We start from the raw sequence: 24490 nt of genomic DNA, 5'->3' as shown, positions 1-24490 counted from the left end.
TATTATAAAATAAGCTGTCGCATTATATACAGGATTAAAGTTCCTCCTCTTAAGTAATGTGGTCTGAAAATGGTAATAGTTTGTGCTATGTTCGTTTGATAAGATGCTCATGTCATGACTTCAAAGAGAGCAGGTGGGTTTCCGAGGACAGATATCAAAAGAAGGGAACAGAGTGTCATGGGATAGAACATGCATCTCCCCTTGGCCTTCATTCCATATTGTCATCAAGTTATGAAGCCACAGTATGGTGGCCCCACATCTATTTAAAATACACCGCTAGGTTTGCCCGGCTTCCTTTTGCAAATAAGGACAAAAAAATCAGTGGTTTGTGGATGCATCTATCCATTCACTTGCCCCAGAAAGAGGTTTTCTGGGTTTGACCTCCTGCTGAATTCAACTTCATGTATTTGAAGAGGGGGCTGCACTGGCCATTTAGTCTCTCGTGGGCAAAATGGCACACAAGTGCAGAGAATGGAACAGAGAGCTGGGGGTAGGGCTTTGGGGAGTAGGGCAGAGTTTCTAAACATTAACTTTGAACATAGATTTCAGAACAACTGCAATGAAAGGGATGAACTAATGAAAGTAGGAAAACTTTTATGAGGCTCTGCAAAGGACAGTAGGCTCTCTTCTTGTTCGTCAAGAACTATAATCAAGAAACAACTTATTTTGAAATTACTTTTTGATTTATGTGCCATGGTTTTTGACAACAGCCTCCTGACTGGAACATGGAAAAGTTACTTTAAAAGGATTGCTTTTTGCTGGTTTACTTCTTGGCATAAAAATTTACCATAATATCTGAAAACCATCAGTTGAAATACAGCACTTTCTTTTGAAATGTTAACACAGTTTTCTGTGATTTTTTTTTAATTTTTTTATTTATTTATGATAGTCACAGAGAGAGAGAGAGGGGCAGAGATACAGGCAGAGGGAGAAGCAGGCTCCATGCACCGGGAGCCTGACGTGGGATTCGATCCCGGGTCTCCAGGATCGCGCCCTGGGCCAAAGGCAGGTGCCAAACCGCTGCGCCACCCAGGGATCCCTCTGTGATTTTTTTTTTAATAAGATTTTCTTTCTTGTGTGTAACTTAAGACTGAAATGCTGTCTTGGCCTACCTCAAACTTACTTTGGTATGTTATAAACGGCCACATACTCTCCCCATCCCTATACACACGCCCCGTTGCAGTATGACTCTGCTTTTCTCTCCAGTGAAGGGAGTATATTCCCTTCAATCTTATCTCATGGATGTGTCTTGTTTTGGCAAACGGCACATTAGCAAATGAATGCAAGCCCATATCTGAAAAGTGTGTTGTCTCTTGTTGTCAAAAACCTTCCAACCATAATTAGTTTCCTGAAGGAACAGTAATGTGATGTGAAGGGGCCCCAGCCTTCCTCAGTGTCCAGATGAGTCTATGTACCCAAGTGATGCCATCCTGGGCCATCACCCTGTCGAGCTTGCCCCGAGACAGAGCTGCCCAGGCAACACACAGTCGTGGGCAGATAAACACTTGTTTTACGCAACTAGATTTGGGGGTCTGTTTGTTATGCAGCAAAAGCTAACATACATTTATTTATCTCTTTTTTACAGATGGCTTAACTCAAGTTCTCAAAGGCACTCCAAAGTAAGCATATGAGCTAACAAAAAAATTATGTGCCCCTTTATGTGTTTTCATTTCTTCTCAGAAATGATAGATGTACTATTATCCCCACTACAAAAATTGAAGATGCTCCTCTATTCTAAAATCCCCTGAAACCAACATAAAACAGGTACCTGATGGTCTTTCCTGGGTCTGCGTTTATGATCCAGGTGCAGTGGAGGTTGTTGTCGTAGGGAGCAGGGTAGCCCGGAGACAGGATGCGCCCCGACGTGGCTGCTTGGATCTCACCGCCACACTCAGCTGCAAGAGACACCGACACTTGAGGGGATTCACTCCGGGACCCACAGGGGTTGGTTTAGCTATTTTAAAAACAAAACCCCAAACCATCACATCCACACTGTATACCTAGCCCCAGAGAGAAAAATGTACAGTCGTCTGTCTCCATCATTTCTTTCCTCTCCTTGTTCCCTGGCATTAGCCTGATGGGAAGACATTACCCAGGACGTAATTCAGGTCAAGAATATAAAGCGATGAAACACTCACGTTATGATTCTCATAGTAGCTCTGTGCTTACGGTCTCTGTGATACAGCACCGGGAGATCTTTCTTACGCAAAACCCACGCCACAGAAACACGGTGTCTTGGGTGAACGCGGGAAGCGAGCGCTGAGGGCAGCAGAGGCCCCGGCCTCTCCCCGGCACCTACGGCCGGGCCCTGAGCTTTGCTTCTGTGGGGGGACGGGGGGGGGGGTTCTGCCCAACTCACCCACGCAGGAGGGCAGCGGTTTGTCCCACACCCTGCGGTCGCCGCTGAGGCAAGTGAGCGTGTCGCTGCCATGCATGGCGTAGCCCGGGTTGCAGCTGTACAGAACCACAGTGTCAGTAAAGTGGCCTTCGTCTCGGATCCTATAGCCATAGTTGGGGGTGCCTGGATCCTCGCACTTCACCAGGTCGAAACCTGTGAGAAAGGAGGGGAAAGACTGAGAAGAAGTCACGGTAGCAGGTGCACAAACAGCCAATAAACACAAAGCAGGGCAGGTCATTGCTTGCCCCGGGCGGCATGGACAGAAAAAAAAGATTGTGAATTTAGAAAGGAAAAGGCAGATGTGGGTCTCCGTTCGATTTCATTTATTTGGTGACTGTTTATTGTTACACGAGGTTTGATCATTTTACTTGTTATCATCTATGTCTATGGAGAATCTATGTCTACAGTTCTCTCTATGTCTCCTTACTAGGAGAATCTTCTTTCCGAAGACTTCCAAATGCCGCCTACTAGTCCGCATTGCCTTGCAGGCATGCTGGAATTATGTGGGACTCTCATAGTATAGTCTCAGTTTTCCCTGGAGACAACCCCAGCCCAAAGTCACTGGGTGCACATTTTCTCAGGGCAAAAAAATCTCTATCCTATCATGGCGGTTTGTGGAAACAGCCTCCTCCTCTCCCTGCAAACCCCTTTCCTCTCCAACCAAGCCAAGCCCATGAAGTGCCAGGACACCGGAAAGCAGCAGCAGCCAGAGGAGGAAGCCTAAGCTGCATCTCAAAGCAAGGGCCCCGGAGGGAAGCATTTATAGCAAGTCTTCCTTTACTCAAACTGCTTCAAGACAAGAGGGAGCAGCGCACCTAAATATCCACACATTTCTTCATTTAAAAACATCACTTCTTTATATCAAAGGAAAAAATAAAAGACCCTCCCAACCCTTTCCAAAAAAGCCTCAAAGCCTTCTGTCCCTGAGCTGCAAGCCCTTTCTGCCTCCACATCCCTTCCCTGTGAGGCCCGAGCCTACCCCTGGGACACTCTCCACAGTCCTACTGCCACCGCTCACTCTCGCCCATGGTCAAGAGCCACCCACCCTCACACCGACCTCCTCCGAAGCTCCAAGATCTTAAGCTTCAGGGAGAACCTGGAAGTTGTTCCTACTCACAGAAGACGGGCTTGTGACTTTCCACCTGCCACACGCCTGTGGCGCACGGGACAGGGGCAACAGGCAGCTAACACCACTCACCGTGCGATCCCCAGAAGCAAATTGCTATAATGGCTTCCCCCAACTTAGCTCTCCAACTCAAAGGGATAGATGACTGAAATGAAGATTTAACTTCTGCAGAACTTAGAGCTCTATGTGGCAGTATTTTTTTTTAAGATTTTATTTATTTATTCATGAAAGACCAGAGAGAGAGAGAGAGAGAGAGAGAGAGAGGCAGAGACACAGGCAGAGGGAGAAGCAGGCTCCATGCAGGGAGCCCGACCTGGGACTCGATCCCGGGTCTCCAGGATCACGCCCTGGGCTGAAGGCGGTGCTAAACCACTGAGACCCCCCGGGCTGCCCATGAGGCAGTGTTTTAAGGGCATCTGTGGAGACAGTCTTACACTAATGCTTCTCTCCTCATATCCTGATGCAAATTTTGACCATTCTCAAGAGTAGAGCCGGAAACTTCATGCACTACGTGGTGTGTTGACATTTACCTCCACCTAACTTTGATTTCTTCCTTTCCAAAAAAAGAAAGAAAGAAAGAAAGAAAGAAAGAAAGAAAGAAAGAAAGAAGAAAGGAAAGGAAAGGAAAGGAAAGGAAAGGAAAGGAAAGGAAAGGAAAGGAAAGGAAAGGAAAGGAAAGGAAAGGAAGAAAAGAAAAAGGGAAAGAAAAGAGAAAAGAAAAGAAAGAAAAGAAAAGAAAAGAAAAGAAAAGAAAAGAAAAGAAAAGAAGAAAAGAGAGAAAAGAAAAGAGAAAAGGAACTAGTGATTCTTGCTAAGCCTGCCTGCCAGCTTGCACTCTTAGGTGGCTTCCATGGAGGACACCGATTCACCACATAATCTCACCCTGCTGATCTCTGCATAGTCAGGATTCAGGTCTGTAACTTTGAATACGGGAGGGAAAATGACATGTGGTCACTGATGCGCAGTTGCTAAGACAAGTCTTTCCAGAAGTTTCCCTCTGTAGAGTGTTAGTCTCCACCAACCGTACCTTTACCAGGACTCTGATCTATTTAAGACATGCAAGTAATTTTAGTTCGGATGCCCAGAAGGAAAGAACATGGGGGCATATCATCGATTCTAGTGCAAAACCAAAGGGTGTTTTAAATCACCAGGAAGGGGAGTCAGGCAGGAAGGGGGGGGGGGTCGGGGCCCGTGCGGATACCAGCTGCTCTGGTCTGATCACAAAGTACCAACGCACCAGGGGGAAAGGGAGAGAGTAAGCTGGCAATCGGCGTCGGCACGCGACCGTGGATGCGAGCATTACAAAGGCCTCCTGATGGATTCGCCTGAGCCTCTCTTTCTTACAGATGGAAAGAAGAAGCCTAAGGAGAGTCTTTCTTGTTCTTTCGTGTAGTTCCTGGTTGGCGGCAAGGGCATCTGAGTTCTTTCAAACCATGTGGCGTAGGTGTGAGGAACTGAGAAACCCACCCCCGGCCTGGAGGAGAAAACCCAGCAAGACGGTGAGGGCTTCCCTTGGCCACGTGGGAGGAGGGCCCCATCGGTCATGAGAGGCAACATCTCAAATGCTTCACTATTTCGAAGACAGATGAAGTATCTGAGTATCAGATGCCAGTGGAACATCACGTCGAACATGTTCAGTAGACATAACCCAGGTGTGCAAATTATAAAGACGAGCCAGGTGCCTACCCCAGCTGTTCACACCCTGTGACAGGACTCTGGGTAAACTATGGAATCTGTCCGAGCAACGACAGCCTTGAATTCTCATGGGTCGTGCAGGCCTCACCCCTGAACAGCAAGGTACGTGGGTGATAGCAGACCCTTGGAGGCAGTGATGACCTGCTGTCCCACGAAAATTCACACCTCCTGTGACACAAGCTTCTGATTTTTCAAGAAGCACCAGGAATCTGGATTTTTTTTTAAAGTTTATAGTAACGATTGTCGAATGAATAAATATTCCGAAAGTGGAGATGTTTAAAATCCTGAATCCGATCGTTAAGATCAGATGTGAGTATCACAAAGAGCTAGATGATTTTATCAACTCTTGGTGAAGGCTTTCACGAGACTCAGAATGGCAGAAAGTTGGCAAATTCCACCTCATGCTTCTAAACTAAGCTTTGAAACACACGCATCTTGCGGGACGGGGGGGATGCAGCCCTGGAAGAAGGAACTTCCAGGTGTGCCCAAGACCTTCCATCTGACAATCAGTCATTCGCGGGTTACACAGAAGTGTTTCGTCATACAAGATTATCCCTGATGGAGATGTGTGCCTCTGTCGGTGAAGGGATGACCCTGGCTTTCCCGTATGACTTTCACACGTTCTCATTACCTTCTGGTCGTGAGCTCTGCAGGCAAAGCTCTGCACTAAAACTTACATTAAAACCTTTCTGGAGGTGGATAAAAAAATAAATAAATAAAGGGAAAACAATTAAAGATGTACCAATAAAAATGTCTATCAATTTTTATTTGGGTTGAAGTTATGAGAGAACCTGTTTCATAGCTTTTTCTATCCTTTAATCTTGATTTTTTTTTTTTTAAGGCCACATTCTGTTACACAGAGAAGTGGAGCCACTTATTTCTGGAAGGATAGTTACTCTTCCCAATAGGTGTGTTCCCTTCTTTCTTATGATGCCTTCTATTATTTTTTCAAAAGTTCACCTAAGTCTTCAATGGGATCATGAAATTAATCATTGAGAAAAAGTTCTACACTCTATTCCTCAATGCCCAAGGCCTCCAGGCCTACCCCACGTCATTGTATGAACCACATTCCTCTTCCCTATCAGAAAGTTGAAGGGTATTTGGATAGTCCAATTCCCATCTTCGGTCCCACAAAGAGAGCTTTGTTCCTGCAAAACTGCTCACGTGATTCAATAATTAATCCCTAGTTCTGGCCAGAATCATAGACGGTTACTCCCGGAGGAAGCCCTGAGAATGCAATTGATCAGTGTCCGGAAAGGACTAGAGAAAGATCTTCAGGAACTCAAAATTTCCTCTCCAGTTTGACTGTTGGGTTCAGTCTGTCAACCATCACCAGAGACATGGCCCTGCTCCGTTGTTTCTCTCAGCACATCAAATAAAATTCATTTCGACTGAGTTTTGCTCGCTCTGGGGTCAAGGAGTCGTGGTATCATTGTGTCCCAAACCTTTCAATACTGCTTCTAAACATTGGGAAAGTTGCATTGGTGGATAACGCAGCAGTCCGAAGCAGCAAAGTAAAACTCTCCAATGCTAAGTCCATGTCCATTTCAGGAAAAGATTTTCCTGTCATTTACCAAAAATAGCTCAAAAACATTTTTTTTTAAGATTTGTCTTTAGATCGACAAAGATATTCTTGTAATCAAGAGACATTTCCATTTTAATCAGAATCTAAAACACTTAAAATGATCGGTCATAATAACTGCTAATATAGAGAAGATCTTTCTTACTCGAAGCCACCAGCCTGCAGATCAGTGCAGCAAATACCGATTCTGTGTTTTCTTTATACCATTGAACCTTTACAAAAGATGAAGTCATTTATTTCAAAACATTATCTACTAAGAGTTGCAATTGTGTTGAATTTATTTAGCAATTCCATTCATTTCTATTTTTCTGTGATTTCTTCTGAAGTCCTATAAATCGCCAAGATGCTTTCAACTAAAGGTTCTGGTGCAAACAGGCTGTACACAGCAGGCTGATGAAGACGACGACTCCGTATCTTGTGCAGGATTTACCCAGTCTCCATATTTTTGAAGGATTCAATTCTATATATCTTGAACATCTAACAAAATATTAGCGTCATGAGACACTTCCACTTAACTCTCAAGCATTTGGTCCAGTTCTTATCTTCCCAGCACAGCACTCATGTGAGATGAGAACCTGCTCTAGACCTAATCCATTCTACACCTCGGGGCTGAGCGCTCAGCCCCGCAGCCCCCGGGACTCCTCCAGCCTCTGTCTAAACAGCTCCTGGGAAGGTGCCTCCGTGTGTAGGCGAGCCCTGAGAACGCAGCTCAGCAGGCCTCAGTGCTTGATGTTTACGAACCTCTGGTATCTTCTATGAGCAACTGAAAAAGTTTCAAATGTTTATAGAAGTCTGTCATCATATAATTATACACCATACTTGTTTCGATTTAAATAACATGCTTTCTGGTAGGAATCTCCGTGGTAATATGAGGAAGGCTGTCATGTACAAAACAAAACAAAAAACCAAAAGCAAGAAAGCAAAACATACACCACACACACACACACACACAAAGGAAACACTTTCACACTTGCGTTCAGTAAAAAGAAGTATATCAAATTAGATATATTTTTGTTCCCTTCTTGATCAGCAGTCATCTGGAGACAAGTGTGGTTTGACATCAGAGCCCTGCTTCAGGTTAGTTTGGTGGTTCACTAGAGACGGAAAGTTCATGAACAGTGAATTTCCTGAAATGTTTGATTCCCCCCCAACTTTTTTTTTTAACACAACTCTCATTACTTAGGAATGAAATTCTAGGTGAGGTATGTGTGCTTGCCTTTGAGTTTTAAATTGTTATTCATGAAATTATACATCGATGTAGTGTTTTAGCTGTAGCTGTTATTGCTTTCAAATTGATTTTTTATCAGCCACTTTTTCCTCATTTATTTATTTTTCCCAAATATTGTTTTACTATTGCTGTTATTTCATGATTCTGTGGGAAGATACTCTGAATTTCTCCAAGATAGCATTCTCCAACAGGATGGTGAAAACGTCTCAACAGAAAAGCGACTTCCTAAGTTCCAGTGTGAAATATCAAAAAGCCTGTTGACAACCAGAATGGAAATCAGATAACCAAAATAAGCAATCGCCTCCTTTGCTGGGACCACCTCAGTTTTCATGAACTACGTCACAAAGACATCATCAAGCAAGGTAATCTCATCTAAGTATTCCAGGAGTCAAACTTGAAATATTTTATAATTCGAAATATATTGCATACATGCAAAGTGAGTCTTCAGTGTGGAATGTAGTCTGATCTTGCACAGAGCTGTGCAGTAGCCCAAGGTGTTACTGACACTCCACGAAAGAATTTGTGTTGTTTAGTCTTCACTAATGTTTAATACACCAAATTAGTTTTTAAATGCAGCCAACTAATGAACATTGTTCTAACTCATATGCTGTGGTAAGAACTTACAGTCAGCACATTATATAACTTTTTAAAACAGATTGTGACTTAAGAGTCAGGGAACTTGTTAGGTACTATGAGTAGAATTGCATGGAGCAGGGCCCTTTTTTTCCATGGTCTACTTACCTACAAAGGTAAGAAAATAGATTGGAAAAAAAGATTGATTGATTGATTGATTGATTGATTGATTATTTATTTATTTATCAGAGAGAGAGAGAGAGAGAGAGACAGAGACAGAGCAAGAGTGAGTGAGCGCACAAGCAGGGGTAGAAGCAGAGGGAGAGGGGGAAGCTGGCTCCCTGCCCAGAGGGGAGCCTGACTTGGGGCTCCATCCCAGGACCCCGGGGTCATGACCTGAGCCAAAGGGAGACGCTTAACCAACTGAGCCACCCAGATGCCCTGAAAATAAATATTTTAAAAGCAATATGATACTTGTTACGGCAAAGGTTCATGGGAAGATTGAGAGAGGTGCAGAAGGACACAGGGAGGTTGGGTTCAGCTTTACAGAGGAGACATAATGGAGCTCATCTAGAAGGATGGTAGGCATTGGTGGTTATAGAACCAGAGAAGTCTCCAGAGAATGTCTTCACAGTCATGTAGCATTTGGAAGAATGTGGCACATCCTGGGATGCAGAACAATTTTCAGTAGGCATCAGGAAAGGGCCACCCTCAGCCCTGGGGCATGTAGAGAGAGTGAGTATGCAGAGGGGTGGGGTAGGGAAACAGGTTTCTGCACAAGAAAGTTCCTGGCAGTTACTGGTAGCATTGCAAAGAGAGAATCAGTGGTACTATGGACTATGGATTGGAGTGAGGGTGGAAAGCAGGAAAAATTAAGTGATGTTTACCTAGCACTGAGGGGAGGCTGCAGCAGTGGGACACAGGGTAGTGTGTGAAGTAAAGTCACGTGTGTACAAAGCACGCAAACATGTCATCATACAACTGGAGCCTGAGAGGAGTGGCAGCAGCCAAGGGATGGCTGTAATGGGGTGGGGACACTAGAGAAGGCACAGAGCTCACAAAGGGCATGAGGGAGATGAGAAACATCACAAGGCCTAATAGTGGTGCCATCTCATGATGAACCAGTGCAAGATCCAGGAAAAACCAGAAAGTCCTTCATCAACAACTTCATCTAGAAATAATTAAACATGCTCTGAACATTTGGGGGGCACGGTACAAGACAATGCCAGGCCTCATGGAACTTACTGTCCAGTACTGTAATCACACATGATAATGAATAGCAACAGACTATAACGAGCACCTGAGCAATAGAGAGATGGTCTAGAAACCATGGATCCACGTGGACACAATCCTACTACTGCATGTTTGTGCTGTCAGCACTGCCCTATCCCTCTTTTCTGTTGCTTTTCTATTTTTTCCAATTATTTCCGTGGTTTGTTGTATCACTTATTTTTATATTAGAGATAAATTGTTGGAGGAGCACAGAATACTTAAAAAAATAGGAACTTCTATAAATTTTTTTATAAATACGGCTCCTTCTACTATAGTATTAAGCTCACAGTTGTTCAGATTATCCATGTCTTTTACATATTTAGTTTTAAGCAAAAATGGTGATGTAATAAATGACTACTTTAATTGTAAAGGTAAGCTATCATTATTATTTTTATAAAATGTAATTTTTATTATGATTTCTACCTGATGATAAGGCTAATACTTTACATACAGTAGTGTAGTCTAGTAATATTTCATTTAATTGATAAAAATATATGAGTATAATTATCTAATATGTTTTCTGTTTTTGACCCAATATTAATGGGCATTTTAGTGAAAGAATTAGATCATTTAGATAATCTTATAGAGAACACATATCTGTAAAATCTTATTCTCTAACCTACAACAGTAATTCATCTATGAAATCACTTAAATAACATGTATTTGTAAAGTGCCTACTGTATTTCAGATACTTTGCTAGGTGCTGAAAACATAAAATCAATTGATCTCAGTCCTGGCTCACTAGGAGCTCACAATCTCTACAGGAAGACAAATGATATACAACAGTTAACATCTGACAAATTAATACGACAACATCCATTCGTTAATTCAATACACACTTATTAAGCACTTCATATATCATATCCTATTTCAACATATAGGCATAGCCTCACCCTTTAGGGCTTTTTGATTGGAAGTCCTACTACCACATCAACACGTGCTTACGCAGAACAGAATGGATACACATTTTACGTGGCAACTGGAAGAGTTCACCAAGCTGGAGTCAGAGGTCCTTCATCAGGATTTCAGTGAAAACAGGATGCGAGTACAGGGCAACCCATTTATAGGCAGCCACACAGTATGAAATATGGCTGCTTCTAAATGAGCCACCTGTACTTTCCAAGGGGTGCACAGTGACCGCAAGTAGCACGCCATGCTTGGTTGTGGATGCTTCTGTCAGCTTTACAGATAAAAACATACACGTATACACATGTATACAGAGTGATATCCAGAAATACAGCCAGATGAGTTCAGCCAACAATATAGCACATTTAACTACATGAAATGTGATTTGATTATTTTCAGAATCTATTTCTAGACAGAGTGGTAGCTACTCTATTTCTTATATGCACAATAGTTTAAGAAGTAACTTCCTGTCATGCCTGGGTGGCTCAGTGGTTGAGCATCTGCCTTTGGCCCAGAGCATGATCCTGGGGACCCAGGATCGAGTCTCACGTCGGGCTCCCTGCATGGAGCCTGCTTCTCCCTCTGCCTGTGTCTCTACCTCCCTCTGTCTCTCATGAATAAATAATTTTTTTTTTTTAAAGAAGTGACTTTCTCTTTGAAAAAGACTGTTTTCTGGGATGGGGCGGGGACCTCAGGAATCATATGTCTAAAAAAAAAACCTCGGCATGTTTTCATTTTAAACTCTGACACTTGCTAATTGCTTAAAACACCTCAACTCTTTCAAGAATGTAAGTATTGTTGATTTATTTAAAATTTAGCTATAGGAGTTTGCAATCCTGAAGAATCTGCACATCCATATATGAAGTTCAGGAGAACTGAAAACTCTAGCAATTTATACTTAACTAATTTGATAGCAAAACAGGGAAGAAAGTAGAGCTGGATTAAGCACAGATCTTGCTACTTTGTAAAAATAAACATCAATATAGTGGCAAGTCAAAGACATCTACTAATATACTCATCACAAATACCACAGTTAAAATACAGTTTGATCATACTGTTATATGATTATACATTTTTAAACACCAAGATATACTTTCAGCAATGTTTTCTTTAAGAAACTTGAGCATTCCTACAAAATTGAACAATATAATTATTTTTAGTGGCAAAAATTTTTCATAACTTTTTTTGCTATATTCCTTATGGAATATTTTGTTCCTTGAAATGAAAAATGGTGTGAAAACTGGGAAAAGTAGTATAGATTTTTCAGCACATCATCTTAACTCCCATTGTCTAAAACCCAATGTCTATAACATTTAATTTTTCAGTAATGCTTTAGCAGAGATCTACAAACTGTGGCTAATGAATTGTTTCCACTCAGGGACCTCAGGGTCCTCTTTGCACTTAGGAACCAAATGAGACAATGAGGCACTGACTCCAGGGGAGTCTTTCCATGAAGACGGCTGTCAACACGCAGGGCTGCTATCAGGGGTGTTTGCAGAACTTGCGGTGCTGCTGCGTGCTCCACAGTTCCGTCTATACCTCTCTTCTAACCCAGAAAATCATCTTACACGACGGTGAATTACAAGGTCCTGAGTGAGAGAGCAAGGAGCTCGGCCACCGTGGAAACCCAGGGGCGCTCTGGGGTCAGGCCCCTGTGGGAGCACAAGCCCCGCACCTCCACACAGGCAGGGGTGGGGGATGCTTCTGACCGTGGAGGCTCTGCCCCTGCTCATGCTGGGAGGGCCTGCCAGGGGCTCCAGACCTTCCTGCAGGGACGGGATGTGGACTCATCCAGACAGGTGCCCACAGACCGTAGGGGGCCGCGTGGTTGCCTCTCAGCTGTGGGGGATTCACTGGATCCCGCCCCAAAATCTCATAGGTAATGAATGAGAATCATTGTGAGGAGTCCATGGGCCTCTAGTCCTCCTCTGCTAATATGACCGGGCCACCTTCTCTCCCAGGGAGGCTCCCCATGGGGACCAGAGGCGCATCCATACGCACATTCCAGGGGCCCAGGGCCCACGCCCTCTGAGCCCCAAGAGCCTGAGGATGGGCAGGGCCGCTCCCCAAGGAGGGAGGTGGGGACGGCTGAGCCCTGGGAAGTGGCCCCCACCAGGTCCAGCTCCAGACTCCCTCCTGAGCCCCGGCCGTGCCCCTTCCCACCAGCGCAATATCCCTCCCTTATGCTCTCCTGTCCCTGGGGCGCAGGGACTCCCATCTGATCCGATCCCTGAAAGGAAGCATCTGTGAGAACACTCGGAGCTCCCCTGGGGAGACATGATGTAAACGTACGGGATGGACAGCAGCCCCGCATTCCCCCGGGGCCCCTGCGCTGGAAGCCCATCCACCCACGAGAACAGCTGAGGACCCCTTCCGCCCACAACACGCCAGCTGGGACCCCATCCACCACGACAGGCCAGCTGGGACACCATCCACCCATGACAGGACAGCTGGGACCCCGTCCACCACGACAGGCCGGCTGGGACCCCATCCACAATGACAGACCGGCTAGGACACCATCCACCCATGACAGGCCAGCTGGGACCCCCTCCACCCAAGATAGACCAGCTGGGATGCCATCCACCCACAACAGACCGGCTGGGACCCCTTCCACCCACGACACGCCAGCTGGGACGCCATCCACAATGACAGACCGGCTGGGACCCCGTCCACCCACGACAGGCCTGCTGGGACACCATCCACGACAGACCACTGAGAGGGGACCGGCTGGCCGGATGCCCTGAGCAGCACCTTGGATCCCCGTGTCCCATGTCCGACTCTTTCCGAGGACTCCCATGTGAGGCCACCCCCCACCCCACTCCGGGAACCTGAGAGGCCAGCCCGCCCCACGCGCCGAGGGACCACAGTGTGCAGCATCAGCCTGTGCACCGAGAGGGCCGCTTGCTCCTGGGGGGCTCCAACCCGTGGCCTCCAAGTCTCCCTCGCTGAGAGTTTGGGTGCAAAACCCAAAAGCAAAACAAAGGGAGACAGGTCGGCAAGCAATTCCGTGAGCTGACCCGAACCTGAGGATTCACACCGTCCCCAGCGGGTGCCCCATCCACGCGGCCCAGCTGCTCTCACGGACCCACACTGCCAGCACCTCCGGACACACGATGCCCTTCTTCTTCTTTCTGTTGCTCCCACGAAGCCATCTCTGAAGGCCCGCGCTCTCAGCGGGCCCACCCTTCCTTCCTGACTTTGCGCTTTGGTCCCCGCCTCCCTCAGGTGCCCCCAGAAGGCCACCAGGGGCAGGAGGGGATGTCCTGGCTAGATCGGCCTCAACACCGGGTGACACCTTCCCACAGCCCTGCCACAGTCCTGTCACCCTCTCCTGCGCCCGGTCCCCAGGCTGGCGGCCTGACCGGGCCTCCACATCACTCGCCCTTGAAGCCCCAGTGCAGCCTGTTTCTGTCCAGGCCGCCCTCGCCATCCCCCCTGTCCAGGCTTCCCTAGCTATTCCTCCTGCATGCCCTACGCTTCCTGAATTTCTTAACAGTCCCGTCACAAAATGAGTGACAGTTGCTGGGCCACGTGTTTCTTATCCTCCAATGTTTTCCTGCATGTAGACTTTATTACTCCATCTAAAAACTCACCTTTTTGAAGACAGGGGTAGGATCGTGAACACTCTATTTTATCATCCGAGGACTTGGGCAATTAAAATGGAAGCACGGAAATGTACTCACGTGACTGTGTTTCACTGGTGCTTCTATGAATGCCCACTTGTTAGTAAGAGCTTTTAATTCAAATAAACTATTAAGCTTCTAAAGATTTCTAAGTGGGGCAGCCTGGGTGGCTCAGCGGTTTAGCACCACCTTCATCCCAGGGCCCCAGGGCGTGATCCTGGACCCGGGATCGAGTCCCACATCGGGCTCCCTACACAGAGCCTGCTTCTCCCTCCGCCTGTGTCTCTGCCTCTCTCTCTCTCTCTCTCTCTCTCTCTCTGTGTGTGTGTCTCTCATAAATAAATAAAATCTTAAAAAACAAAAAAGATTTCTAAGTGTCATTAAAATCATGACACTAAATGCATGTCTTTTAGATTTTCATACATTTTAATGTTTGCAAAGTTTGGGAAGACTTAAAAATAGCATTTAGTCAGAAACATCCAGTTAATGAAGCTTCGGGATGGTTACAATAGTATATTTAACCAACTTTGAATGGAAGTTACCTGGTTCCATATTTGGCCACAAATTAATTTTCCAAAGAGGGAATCGCATCAGCTCTCGTTACATACTCTTGTGTGTGTGTATATATGTGATAACACATCTGTGTATGTGTGATAACATATTTATTTAATGAAATGGATGTTTTGTAGATTCTTTTCCATGAGATTATTACTATGTGAAATTCACTACAGAAGTCCTTAGAATTAGGAACATAAAATGGTATTATTTTGGTCGCAGTGAGTTTACTTTGATGATGATCCATTGACCGACAACAGAAATTCCAGCTGTCTTTGATAGCCCAAAAACTGCCTCGCAGATCCCGAGTAGAAGCAGAATATTTTCCTACATTTCCTGATGAACGATTTGTTCATTTGTATTTTTTTTTATCAGAGCCAATATATTCCTTTAGGTCTGGGCATCTGTCTTTTATGATTAAAAAAAAAAACGGTTACTTGATTATACATTCAAATTAATAAAGAAATAATAAACAGGAACAATCAACTTCTTAGCGTTCATATTCATTATCGTGCAGGAGGACAGATAGGTAACCTCTCCCCAAAGTCCCATTTCCTACAGGCCTTATCTCATGCTGGCCGGCATTACCTACCTCTAGAAGTTTCCAGAAGAGAGCGCCATGCCGCCCGCACATAAGCCACCTCTGGAATTGTATAATCTGGCTCCTCGACTGATGTTCCATTGACCGAGATGGAGAATATATCAGATTTCAGTAAATCACCCGAAACTGTAGAGAACCGTCTGGACACCTGACTCCAGGCGTGGCTGCGCACAGCCAGACCTCACGGCTGGAGCCCACGGGCCACGGGGCCGGGTGATCGGCCCACCGGCTGCAGACTAACCCCACCAACACCTCACCCTGAACCCCACATTCTCTCCTGGGGCAGTGTTCCTGCTCAGTCTCCTTGCTGTTTGTTAAAGGAGATCGGCTTCTGATTAACCTAATGGTACAACCTTGTCTTCAGAAACCCTGGGATCCCCAAGCAAGCGCCCTGTTTCATTGCGGAGCTTAGCACTGCCGGGGCCGGCACCACCAGCCAGAACTCGGCCGTCAGCCGCCGTCCTTTCCTTTCATCTCATTTACAATCCAACTCACCGGAGTCCCGTAAACGAGGAGATTCTTATAAATCTATTGTTTCCACCTCTACCCCATCACCCGTTCTTATCGGCATCACCTCAGAATTAGAGGATGCAACATCCAATGGGCAAAGTCTGCCTCCGTTCACCTCTCATCTGTGCTACGTAGCGAAGTAAGACTAAAAACCTAATACCAAGCACCGAGGGGTGTTCAAGACCCCACTACGCAAAAATGACATCTGCGTCTCTTCCCTTACAAATCTACCGCCCTGTCTCCCCAGGTCCGTAGGTAACAGACCCGGAGCCCACCGACACTGGGGTCAGCTTCTCTTTTCCCATACCCCACACGCAAGCCCGCACTTACCCCACTATTTTAGGGAGTTAAAAGTAAACTTTGTCAAAATTATCACAAGAAAAATTCTATATCCCTTTTAACAGTAAAAATATTTTTTTCTTTTTTTTTTTTTTTTAGTAAAAATATATTTTGATGGTTTCCAGCATCATAGGATTTTGGAACTAAGGGCGTCCAACAACCATGACTTATTTACAGAAGAAATGATGTACGTGCTGAGATAGGAGAGCTCCCATGGCCGACAGGTGATGCGGGGAAGAGCCTCACTCCCCGTCCCCAGTGACGCAGGCAGGTGCATCCCTTCAGCTCCAATTTCACTATTAAGACCCTGGACTACGTGTGTTCTGCCTGCCGTGCTGTTCGGTGGGTCACCCCAGGGTCTTTGTCAATCTTGAGCTGAAATTTCAAGTTTTTTTTTTTCACATGCTCATCCAAGAGCTTGTGTTGGAATTTAACAGACAGGATTATCCTCATATCACTGGGTTCTGAAAGGTTGACTTAGTTGAAAGAATGATGATCTTGTAAAGACCCAAACAACCTTCGGATGTCCTTATGTAAACATTCATACAGTGGAGAAAAATAAAAATTGTGAATCTAAGCAGGTTTCAAGCTTTTCTTTTTTCTTTTCATGGCATTATTACAAATGCCATCATACATGCAAGAAAAATCAAAATCCAGAAATAAACTGACCTGTGATTCATCACCCGACATTGCCCTCGTGACAAGGCACAGAAGTCCCCGCGATTATCTCCCCATGAATGACCTTTTGTGAAAACAATGTATCTATGCCTTTGACTAATACAACGATTATTACTGTTTATTTCCCCTAAAGAAGAATGAGAAAAAAAATTCCGTCATCACTCTTCCCATAAAATGTTAGATTTTATAGTATCTGGTGATATCATCCGTCAGCCTCCATGTATCGTGCTCTCAAGTCACACACTTTTAGTTCAATCTTTATAATTAAGTTATTATTATTTTTAATTTTTATTTTTTTTATAATTAGGTTATTTATGTCACCCTTCTCAAGCTCCCTTTGTCTTTCTCAAGGTGCCGGTGGCCAGCAGTACACCCCCCATTCCAAAAGATGAAAATAGCAACGTGTGTCGACTGACAAATTGTCAACAAAGTATAAGGCATATTTAATTATAAAACAAATCATAATAATAATAATTCACAAAACTAAACCTCTGGGGAAATCACGTAATGCCGTGTGGAAACGAGCTTTAAGTGGCCAACGTGCCCGCGGTGGTGTCCCCGGGAGCTCGGGGAGCAGGATGCCAATTCTCATGTTGCCACACAGAAGTGAAGCATGTCATGGCTTCAGCGGGAGTCGCCAAACCCCGTAGGTGCCTGTGTCTTCGTGTCTGCGGGGCCACCCACATTAGGTGGCAAGAGGACGCATGGGCCCTTGGAAGGCAAGCACGTGGCTTTCACAGGCATGTCTGCCCCTCGTTGGTGCGTGACCCTGGTCAGTCCGGAACGCGTCACTTGGCGCCGCTTGCTTTGCCCCCGTGGTCAGAGTGGGACCTCGCCCCTTCCTGCCCCAGACACGCGGGACGGTCACGTGCAGTCCGGGCCGTGTCACCCCGAGCGCCGCAGCCGGGGGGCAGCCCCGGGTCAGAACATGCTTCAGCCGCCACTTGTCCCCAAGCCTCTTCTACTAACTCTATCCCGCTGGGCCTCAATATTTTCCTTGATGGTGTCTCGCAGTAACAACACATTTATCTTGATTTTTATCGGGAAGTGTACACGTAAGAATAGACCTTTCTGATGCAAAGCCAGACGTATGTGCTTGGCTTGGAGGCCGGGGGGTGGGGGTTCTCCCCAGGGCATTGCCCGCGGTGCCTCCTCCTAGGAGCCCTGCGTCCTGCCCTGGGCCGGGCCGGTTCTCCGCAGGGCCTGTGTGCCGTGTCCCGGCGCCCAGTGAAGGCCACTCTGTTTTGGAGAACTGACCACGTGCACGATGCTCCGCAGGCTCTCTTCTCTTGCAGAGCCCAGTGAGGACACAGCCGTCTGAATTCCTGGGGCGTGGGGTAAGCTCGTAAAAAACGGGGATGGGTATGTGGTGATGGCGACGCGTTGGTGGGCAAGGCTCCCCGTCGTGCGATCACACAAGTGCGCACTGCGGCGCCTGCACACCGCGACATCACCGTCTTCTCCTTGCGATACTGCCCTTTTCATAGCAAAACAAATTGAGTATGGAATTTAATTTTTCGCTGAGTATACAGATGTAAAGATTTATCAGTTTGAAGCCGATGAGAAATAGTTTTTTTTTTTTTTTTTCACCACAGCAGAGAGTCACCGTGCTGCACCTCGTAAGGACTCACGGCACAACCATTCCAGTGGTGACCCCCAAACTGCCATGAATCTAACGCAGAGATAACGAAGCTAGAGGTGCACGACTCGTTTTCTGGGAAGAGACCTAAATATATGAGCACGTAGAGATGGTTTTTGGGTCACAACAAAAAGGAACTGTGTCATTTAAACATTTAGAGCTTTCACATTGGTTTTTCTTTTAACCGCATCCCTTAACCGGCTCACCCTAACTCTCGCCACCCTGAGAGAGACCAAGGTCAGGGGCAGGTGCAGGCTTTGGAGGTTTGGGGCCTAAAAGACAAAAGCCGTGTCTACGACAACACAGAAAGGGACTCTGCCCTCTGTCTTGTTTGCAAAGGTAAACTCATTACTATTGACCCGAACGTGCCCTGGAAACTTAGGAGTACATGTGAGTAAGCAACTGTGTCCTCCTGGGAAAGGCCTGTTTATACCTGCGGGTGTGCACACACACGTGCACGTCATTTTTGAAAATGGAATTACCTGAAAGAGCATTTAAAAAAAAACAACAATATTCCTAAATAGGAAAATGTGAGGGGCATTTTGGAATGTGACCCCATGACCCCCACCAATGCAGGACCCCGAGGCCTGCAAACTCCTCCCGCCTTCCTGGAGTGTGGGCGGAACCTGTGGCAAAGGCAGGAGAGTTCTGCAGCCCACGGAGGGTCTGGACTCCGGCACAGGGGAGGGAGGCCCGCCTACTGGCCCTGGAGGGACGAGCTTGGGGGGGACCTGCCTCGGGACCCCAGGAGCTGCCAGGGGGGGACCAGCCTCATGACCCCGGGAGCTGCAGGTAGGGGGACCTGCCTCGGGACCCCAGGAGCTGCCAGGGGGGGACCAGCCTTACGACCCCAGGAGCCTCGGAGGGGGGACCTGCCTCGGGACCCCAGGAGCTGTGGAGGGGACCTGCCTCAGGACCTCAGGAGCTGCAGGGTGGGGACCTGCCTCAGGACCCCAGGAGCTGCGGGGGGACCTGCCTCGGGACACCAGGAGGCTCAGGGGGGGGACCTGCCTCGGGACCCCAGGAGCTGCGGGGGGGGGCCTGCCTCAGGACCCCAGGAGCCACATGGAGGGGGGCTGCCCTGGGACCCCAGGATCCATGGCTTCAGTCCTACTGAGGTGAGGAACAAAGACAAGGGAAAAAATAAAGGGCATTTCCTTGTGGCTTACAGCCCACGGGCCCCTGCGCCAGGCAGAGGGCCCTCAGGTACTCAGGTGTCCCCCCTGCTGACTCTGGCTGAGGGCAAGAGGCAGTCAGAGCCCCCGGGGACCTGTGAGTCTGCTCTGGGGCTACAAACCCCTTGGCAGCCTGTCCCCCGTGACACAGGCTGGCGATCATCCCTGAGCACCTGGGACGAGCATGGAGGCATCCAAGGGGTCGAGGCCGCAGGTTCCCTTAGCCGGTAGTAAGTGACCTCCCCAGCGACAGCTGCGCCCCAGGCTCGGAAACTTTGCTTCCACTGTCCCTAAGCCCCTACTTGGAGGTTTATAATCAGCCACCTGTCACCACCCCAGGGCAGCTGTCTGCCCACTGCTCCTCTCCCTGAGCTAATAAAACTACCCTCTTTCCCTGAAGACACCCCAAGAATTCTCTCTTGACCCATCAATGTGAACCCCAACATTTTCACATCATTGCCACCCCAAGGACCCGGGTCCTGCCAACAGCCACAGGGCCTGAGGGGGGACAGGGTGAGACCCAGGCCCCAGGCAACCTGGTCACAGCTGAACAACAGCCCGTGAGGACCCCGGCCGCCCATGAGAACCTCGGCCACCCTGGGAGGACCCCCACGGCCCGGGAGGACCCTGGCCACCCTGCGAGGACCCCGACAGCCCCCAAGGATCCCGGCCACCCACAAGGACCCCAGCTGCCCACAAAGACCCCGGTCACCCGCGAGGACCCCAACAGCTCATGAGGACCCCGATGGCCTCAAGGACACCGACGAGCCAGGCCCCAACCCTCACCCCCAGGAACCGTGAGTAATAAAGATGTTTTACGTCCCTGAGGTTGTGGTAACTCGTTGCAAAGCCACGGAAAACTAGTCTGCAGAGAAAATGCCTCCTACTTTGACATGCCTTTATAAGACTATCTCTTCGTTAACTGCGGGGTAAACCAATTGCACTAATTACATTTTTTCCAATAGTTTTATCAGCTGAATTAATGGCTATTTCAGAACAAGGTCATGCTCCGTGAACCCGTATTTACAAACGGCACGTCCTTCCTCCAGGATCACACGAGGAGACACCAAAGCAGCGCCATGCGTTTGTCAGAGTTTTAATCTCCATCGAAGTAAAGCAAAAACCCGCCAGCGTCCGTGTGGGTCGGTGTGCAAGCTGGTCATTTTCTTGGCCCCTCCCACGGTCACCCTTGTTTGTGGCACGATTACGGACACTTTTACCAACTTCTCCTCGAATGAAACCTCGCTTGGGCGCGATTCTCCAGACCGTGGTGTGAAAACCAAGGACGCAATAAATACTACCCTTCAAGTCATACAGCTGACTGTGCTTCAACACGGCGACACTCCCACACGGCAGCCCGCGGTGTTTGGGGAATCCGTCAATGTCTTTATTACTCATAAAATCAGATGCGAGACGTGGCACCTGAGAACTGCCAGGCAGTGTATACCGAGCTTCCAAAATCCAGTCATAAGGAAAGAGCCCGGTAGTGACGCGAACAGAGCACTGTGCACACGAGTCTCATCCAGTCATGGAGGGAAAGGGACCCGAAGAACCTCTATTAGAAATGAGGGGGAAAGAAGGAAGAGGCCGATCTCAGCAGACACGCAAAGAATCCCGTCCGGTGCAGGTCGTGTTCCTCTGGTGCTGACACGTCAGGACACCGTGCGTGTGGCACCATCATGGGGCACCATCACCCTCCGCTTCCAGAACGCTGCCTGTCATATCCCAGTAAAGTTGGGGGGGCCCCGGGATAGTGGGGTGGACGCGGGGGGAAGATGCCGCGCCCATGCCCAAAGGCCGTCTCCTCTGCAGGTTCAGGCGACCTGGGGCCGGGCAGAGACGGGCGGTCGTGCCCACTGGGGCCCGAGGCCAAGCCGGGGCTAATGACCCACACCGTCCATCCCACTGAAGCTGCTTCACCAACCGGTTGCTCCTGGGGTCCGTGTGTGCTTCACACTCATGGGATCTGTGACTCGTCCTGGGGCTCGGAGGGGACGAGGCTCCCTGCTGGCTCGGACTATCCATGCGCACCCCGAGCCGCACTCCCACTGGTGGCCGCACGTGTGATGTCATGTCACTTTGCGTGTATCTGCATGCCCGTCCCAGGTGACAGCAGTGTCAGCCCCCAGCCCCGACGTTCTCATCCACGGAGCACACGGTGGGGCCCAACGTCCTGCCTGAGGGTCCCTGTCCATAGACAGGACAGCCGGCTTTGGGCCCATCCTGTGCCTCATGTGACGCATGTGCATGGACTTTGAGGCCGCTGTCCCCGTGTCTTCACGTGATTCAGGGTCAGGGAGGGGAGTGATAGCAAGAGAGGGAAAGATGGAGATCGGCTGGTCCAGGTTAGGTCGTGGGTCCAAATGCTCCCACAGCTGCCTCCCAGGGGCACCAGGTCACCCACTAGCTACGGGGACGCGGGGGCCGAGCCTGCCCCTAGGGTCTGGGCCGTGGGGCCTGCCGCTCTCAGGCTGCCTGGCAGGTGGGACATGGGCTCCGAGGACACTGACCTTCCAGGAAGGACATCGGGTATTTTTTTCCTTTTTAATAGTTGGCCCAACAGGGTCACGTGGACTCGTAGCTCCATGCAGGGCCTCCCGCTGCATTTTCCCGTGTCACCTTCTGTCTGGAGTGGCTCTTGCACCACCTGTACTCCCCGACACAACACCGACCCTTCCCCGCACGCTACCTTCTCATCAGCAGTTTAGGTCTTTGAACGTGGGGTCCCCACTCTGGCCTCTATTGGGCTCCTCTGGGGCGCAGCTTGCAGATGGGCAGCCCTGGACCACGGGCCGCTGCCTCTCGGAGGGAGGAGTCCAGCACCAGACGCTGCTTCCATCAGCAACCCCCAAACGTGTTCATCCCGTTGCAAGGACACCGGATGTCGCTGCAAGGCCAGGGTGCGGACACCCTACTTTCAAATAACGAATGCACTCAGCCCACGCCCTGAATCCCAGTGTCAACACGAGCCAAGGACGCCCTTTCTCCAGGAGCTGCACGGACTCCCAGTGGCCACAGGAATGCTGCCTGGCAAGCAGGGACCGGCCCTTGAGCTGCCGGGACAGCGTCACCTCCTCGTGGGAGGGACCACAGCACCTGCCCGGGCTCCTTGGCCATGTGCACCCTGGTCACTCAGCACTTCGGGGTGGAGGTCGACCCACGACAACCGCACCCACGCCCTCTGCGGAGCCCTGCGCCCCTCCGCCCCCTGGCCTCCAGGCCTCGCTCAGGCCCCGCTCTTCCACCCGGGCCCCACGCACGCTCCCATCCCTCAAATACTATTAATGTCTCTGCCTTGATGGTGCCTGATACCTCTGCCTAGTTTTTCATTTTTTTTTTTTTTCTGGCTGGTTTTTAAGACCTTCCATAAGGAGATTCCCGCAGCCAACCGTGCTCCTACTGGGCTCCACGTCACGTGTCCTCCTGGCTGTTCAGACCCTCATGCTCACTGTCTCATGGGCACCAAGGTCATGTCCACCTGCTGACATCACCCTGTCCTTCACCAACATGGGTCAGCCCAGGGGTCACCACTTCCTAAGCGGCTGTGGAGGTGACAGGGGGTCAGTGGAGCTCAGGGTCCTCACATTTGACTGGTGTGAAAGCAAAAGATGTACAAGGTGTAAGAGGCTTCGGGGACGTGAAAGAAAGACCAAGTGGTTTTGCTCTGGGAAGCTGGACGGCAGGAAGCAGCATTTATACTACGTCTTCAAGAAAGAAGAAAGGGCATCTGGCCTTCACATCAGGGAAGAAAATTCTGGAGGCTTCTGTTATCCCGGCTTTGAAAGATCTTTAATTTTTCTGGAAAATTCTGTGTGTCTTAAATCACATGTCATGACTATAAACAAATTACCATAGTTTATTTGGGGGAAAAGAGCAAGTTAATATGAAGGCGAACCGTATTCAGGAGCAGATATGACATCCCAGCGAGGATCCGGCGGGAGCAGGGCCGCAGACGGAGTCCTGCACTGATGCCGACTTGTGCGCTGCAGAGCGGAGCCTCGGGCCACTCAGTGCCCTTCCCAGTGAGCGGGGCCCCTAAGTCCTACCCGGGAGCCTCCGAGGCCCCGCTGGCGGCCGGGGCCCGCGTGCACCTGCTGGGCCTCCAGGAAGCACGAAGCGGCCAGTTGGGAGGCCGACGGGCCTCCTCGGGCTAAATGGGGAGCGGACCTCTCGGGCAGCCCGGGGACGTTCGCGTGGCCCCGGCCCAGGCAGAGCACAGCGGCCGCGGGGCCGCGAGGGGATTATCCGGTACCCCCCCACCTAACCAACTGAGAGCACACAGCCAGGAGGCCTGTTTAGGTTTCAAATCCTCCCACACGCCCTGCGGTAAAGGGGTCCTGGAGAGGGGACTCTTCTGGGAACATTCTTGGGGAACCCTCAAAATCGTTAGACATATTTCCTTTTAAAGAATTCTGAATTTAAATACAGGATTATTTTTAATGAAAAAAAATATTTAAACATTTTTTTAAAATGTCCACGACTATTTTCCCTGTAAAAACAGTTGCTGAAATATTTAGAAAACACAGTAATCCACCGTCACGAGGCTTCCTCCTGATATTCGAAGAGCCGTGCCATCTCCGGGGGAAGTAC

General features: G+C 48.6%; 1 protein-coding gene across 1 annotated transcript in view; it reads right to left on the bottom strand.

The window, feature by feature from the left end:
• CSMD1 (CUB and Sushi multiple domains 1) overlaps window positions 1-24490 on the bottom strand; it is a 1877909-nt gene that overhangs the window by 285104 nt on the left and 1568315 nt on the right. Inside the window, exons 24-25 of the mRNA XM_041753151.1 lie at window positions 2360-2551; window positions 1769-1895 (exon numbers count right to left, since the gene is read on the bottom strand). Of these exons, the coding sequence (XP_041609085.1) occupies window positions 1769-1895; window positions 2360-2551 (319 nt within the window). The remainder of the gene's footprint in view (window positions 1-1768; window positions 1896-2359; window positions 2552-24490) is intronic.

Source organism: Vulpes lagopus, chromosome 4 (assembly GCF_018345385.1).
Source record: "Vulpes lagopus strain Blue_001 chromosome 4, ASM1834538v1, whole genome shotgun sequence".
Taxonomy (NCBI): Eukaryota; Metazoa; Chordata; class Mammalia; order Carnivora; family Canidae; genus Vulpes; species Vulpes lagopus.
Note: the sequence above shows the minus strand (reverse complement) of the source record. Positions and strands in the feature narration are given on the sequence as shown.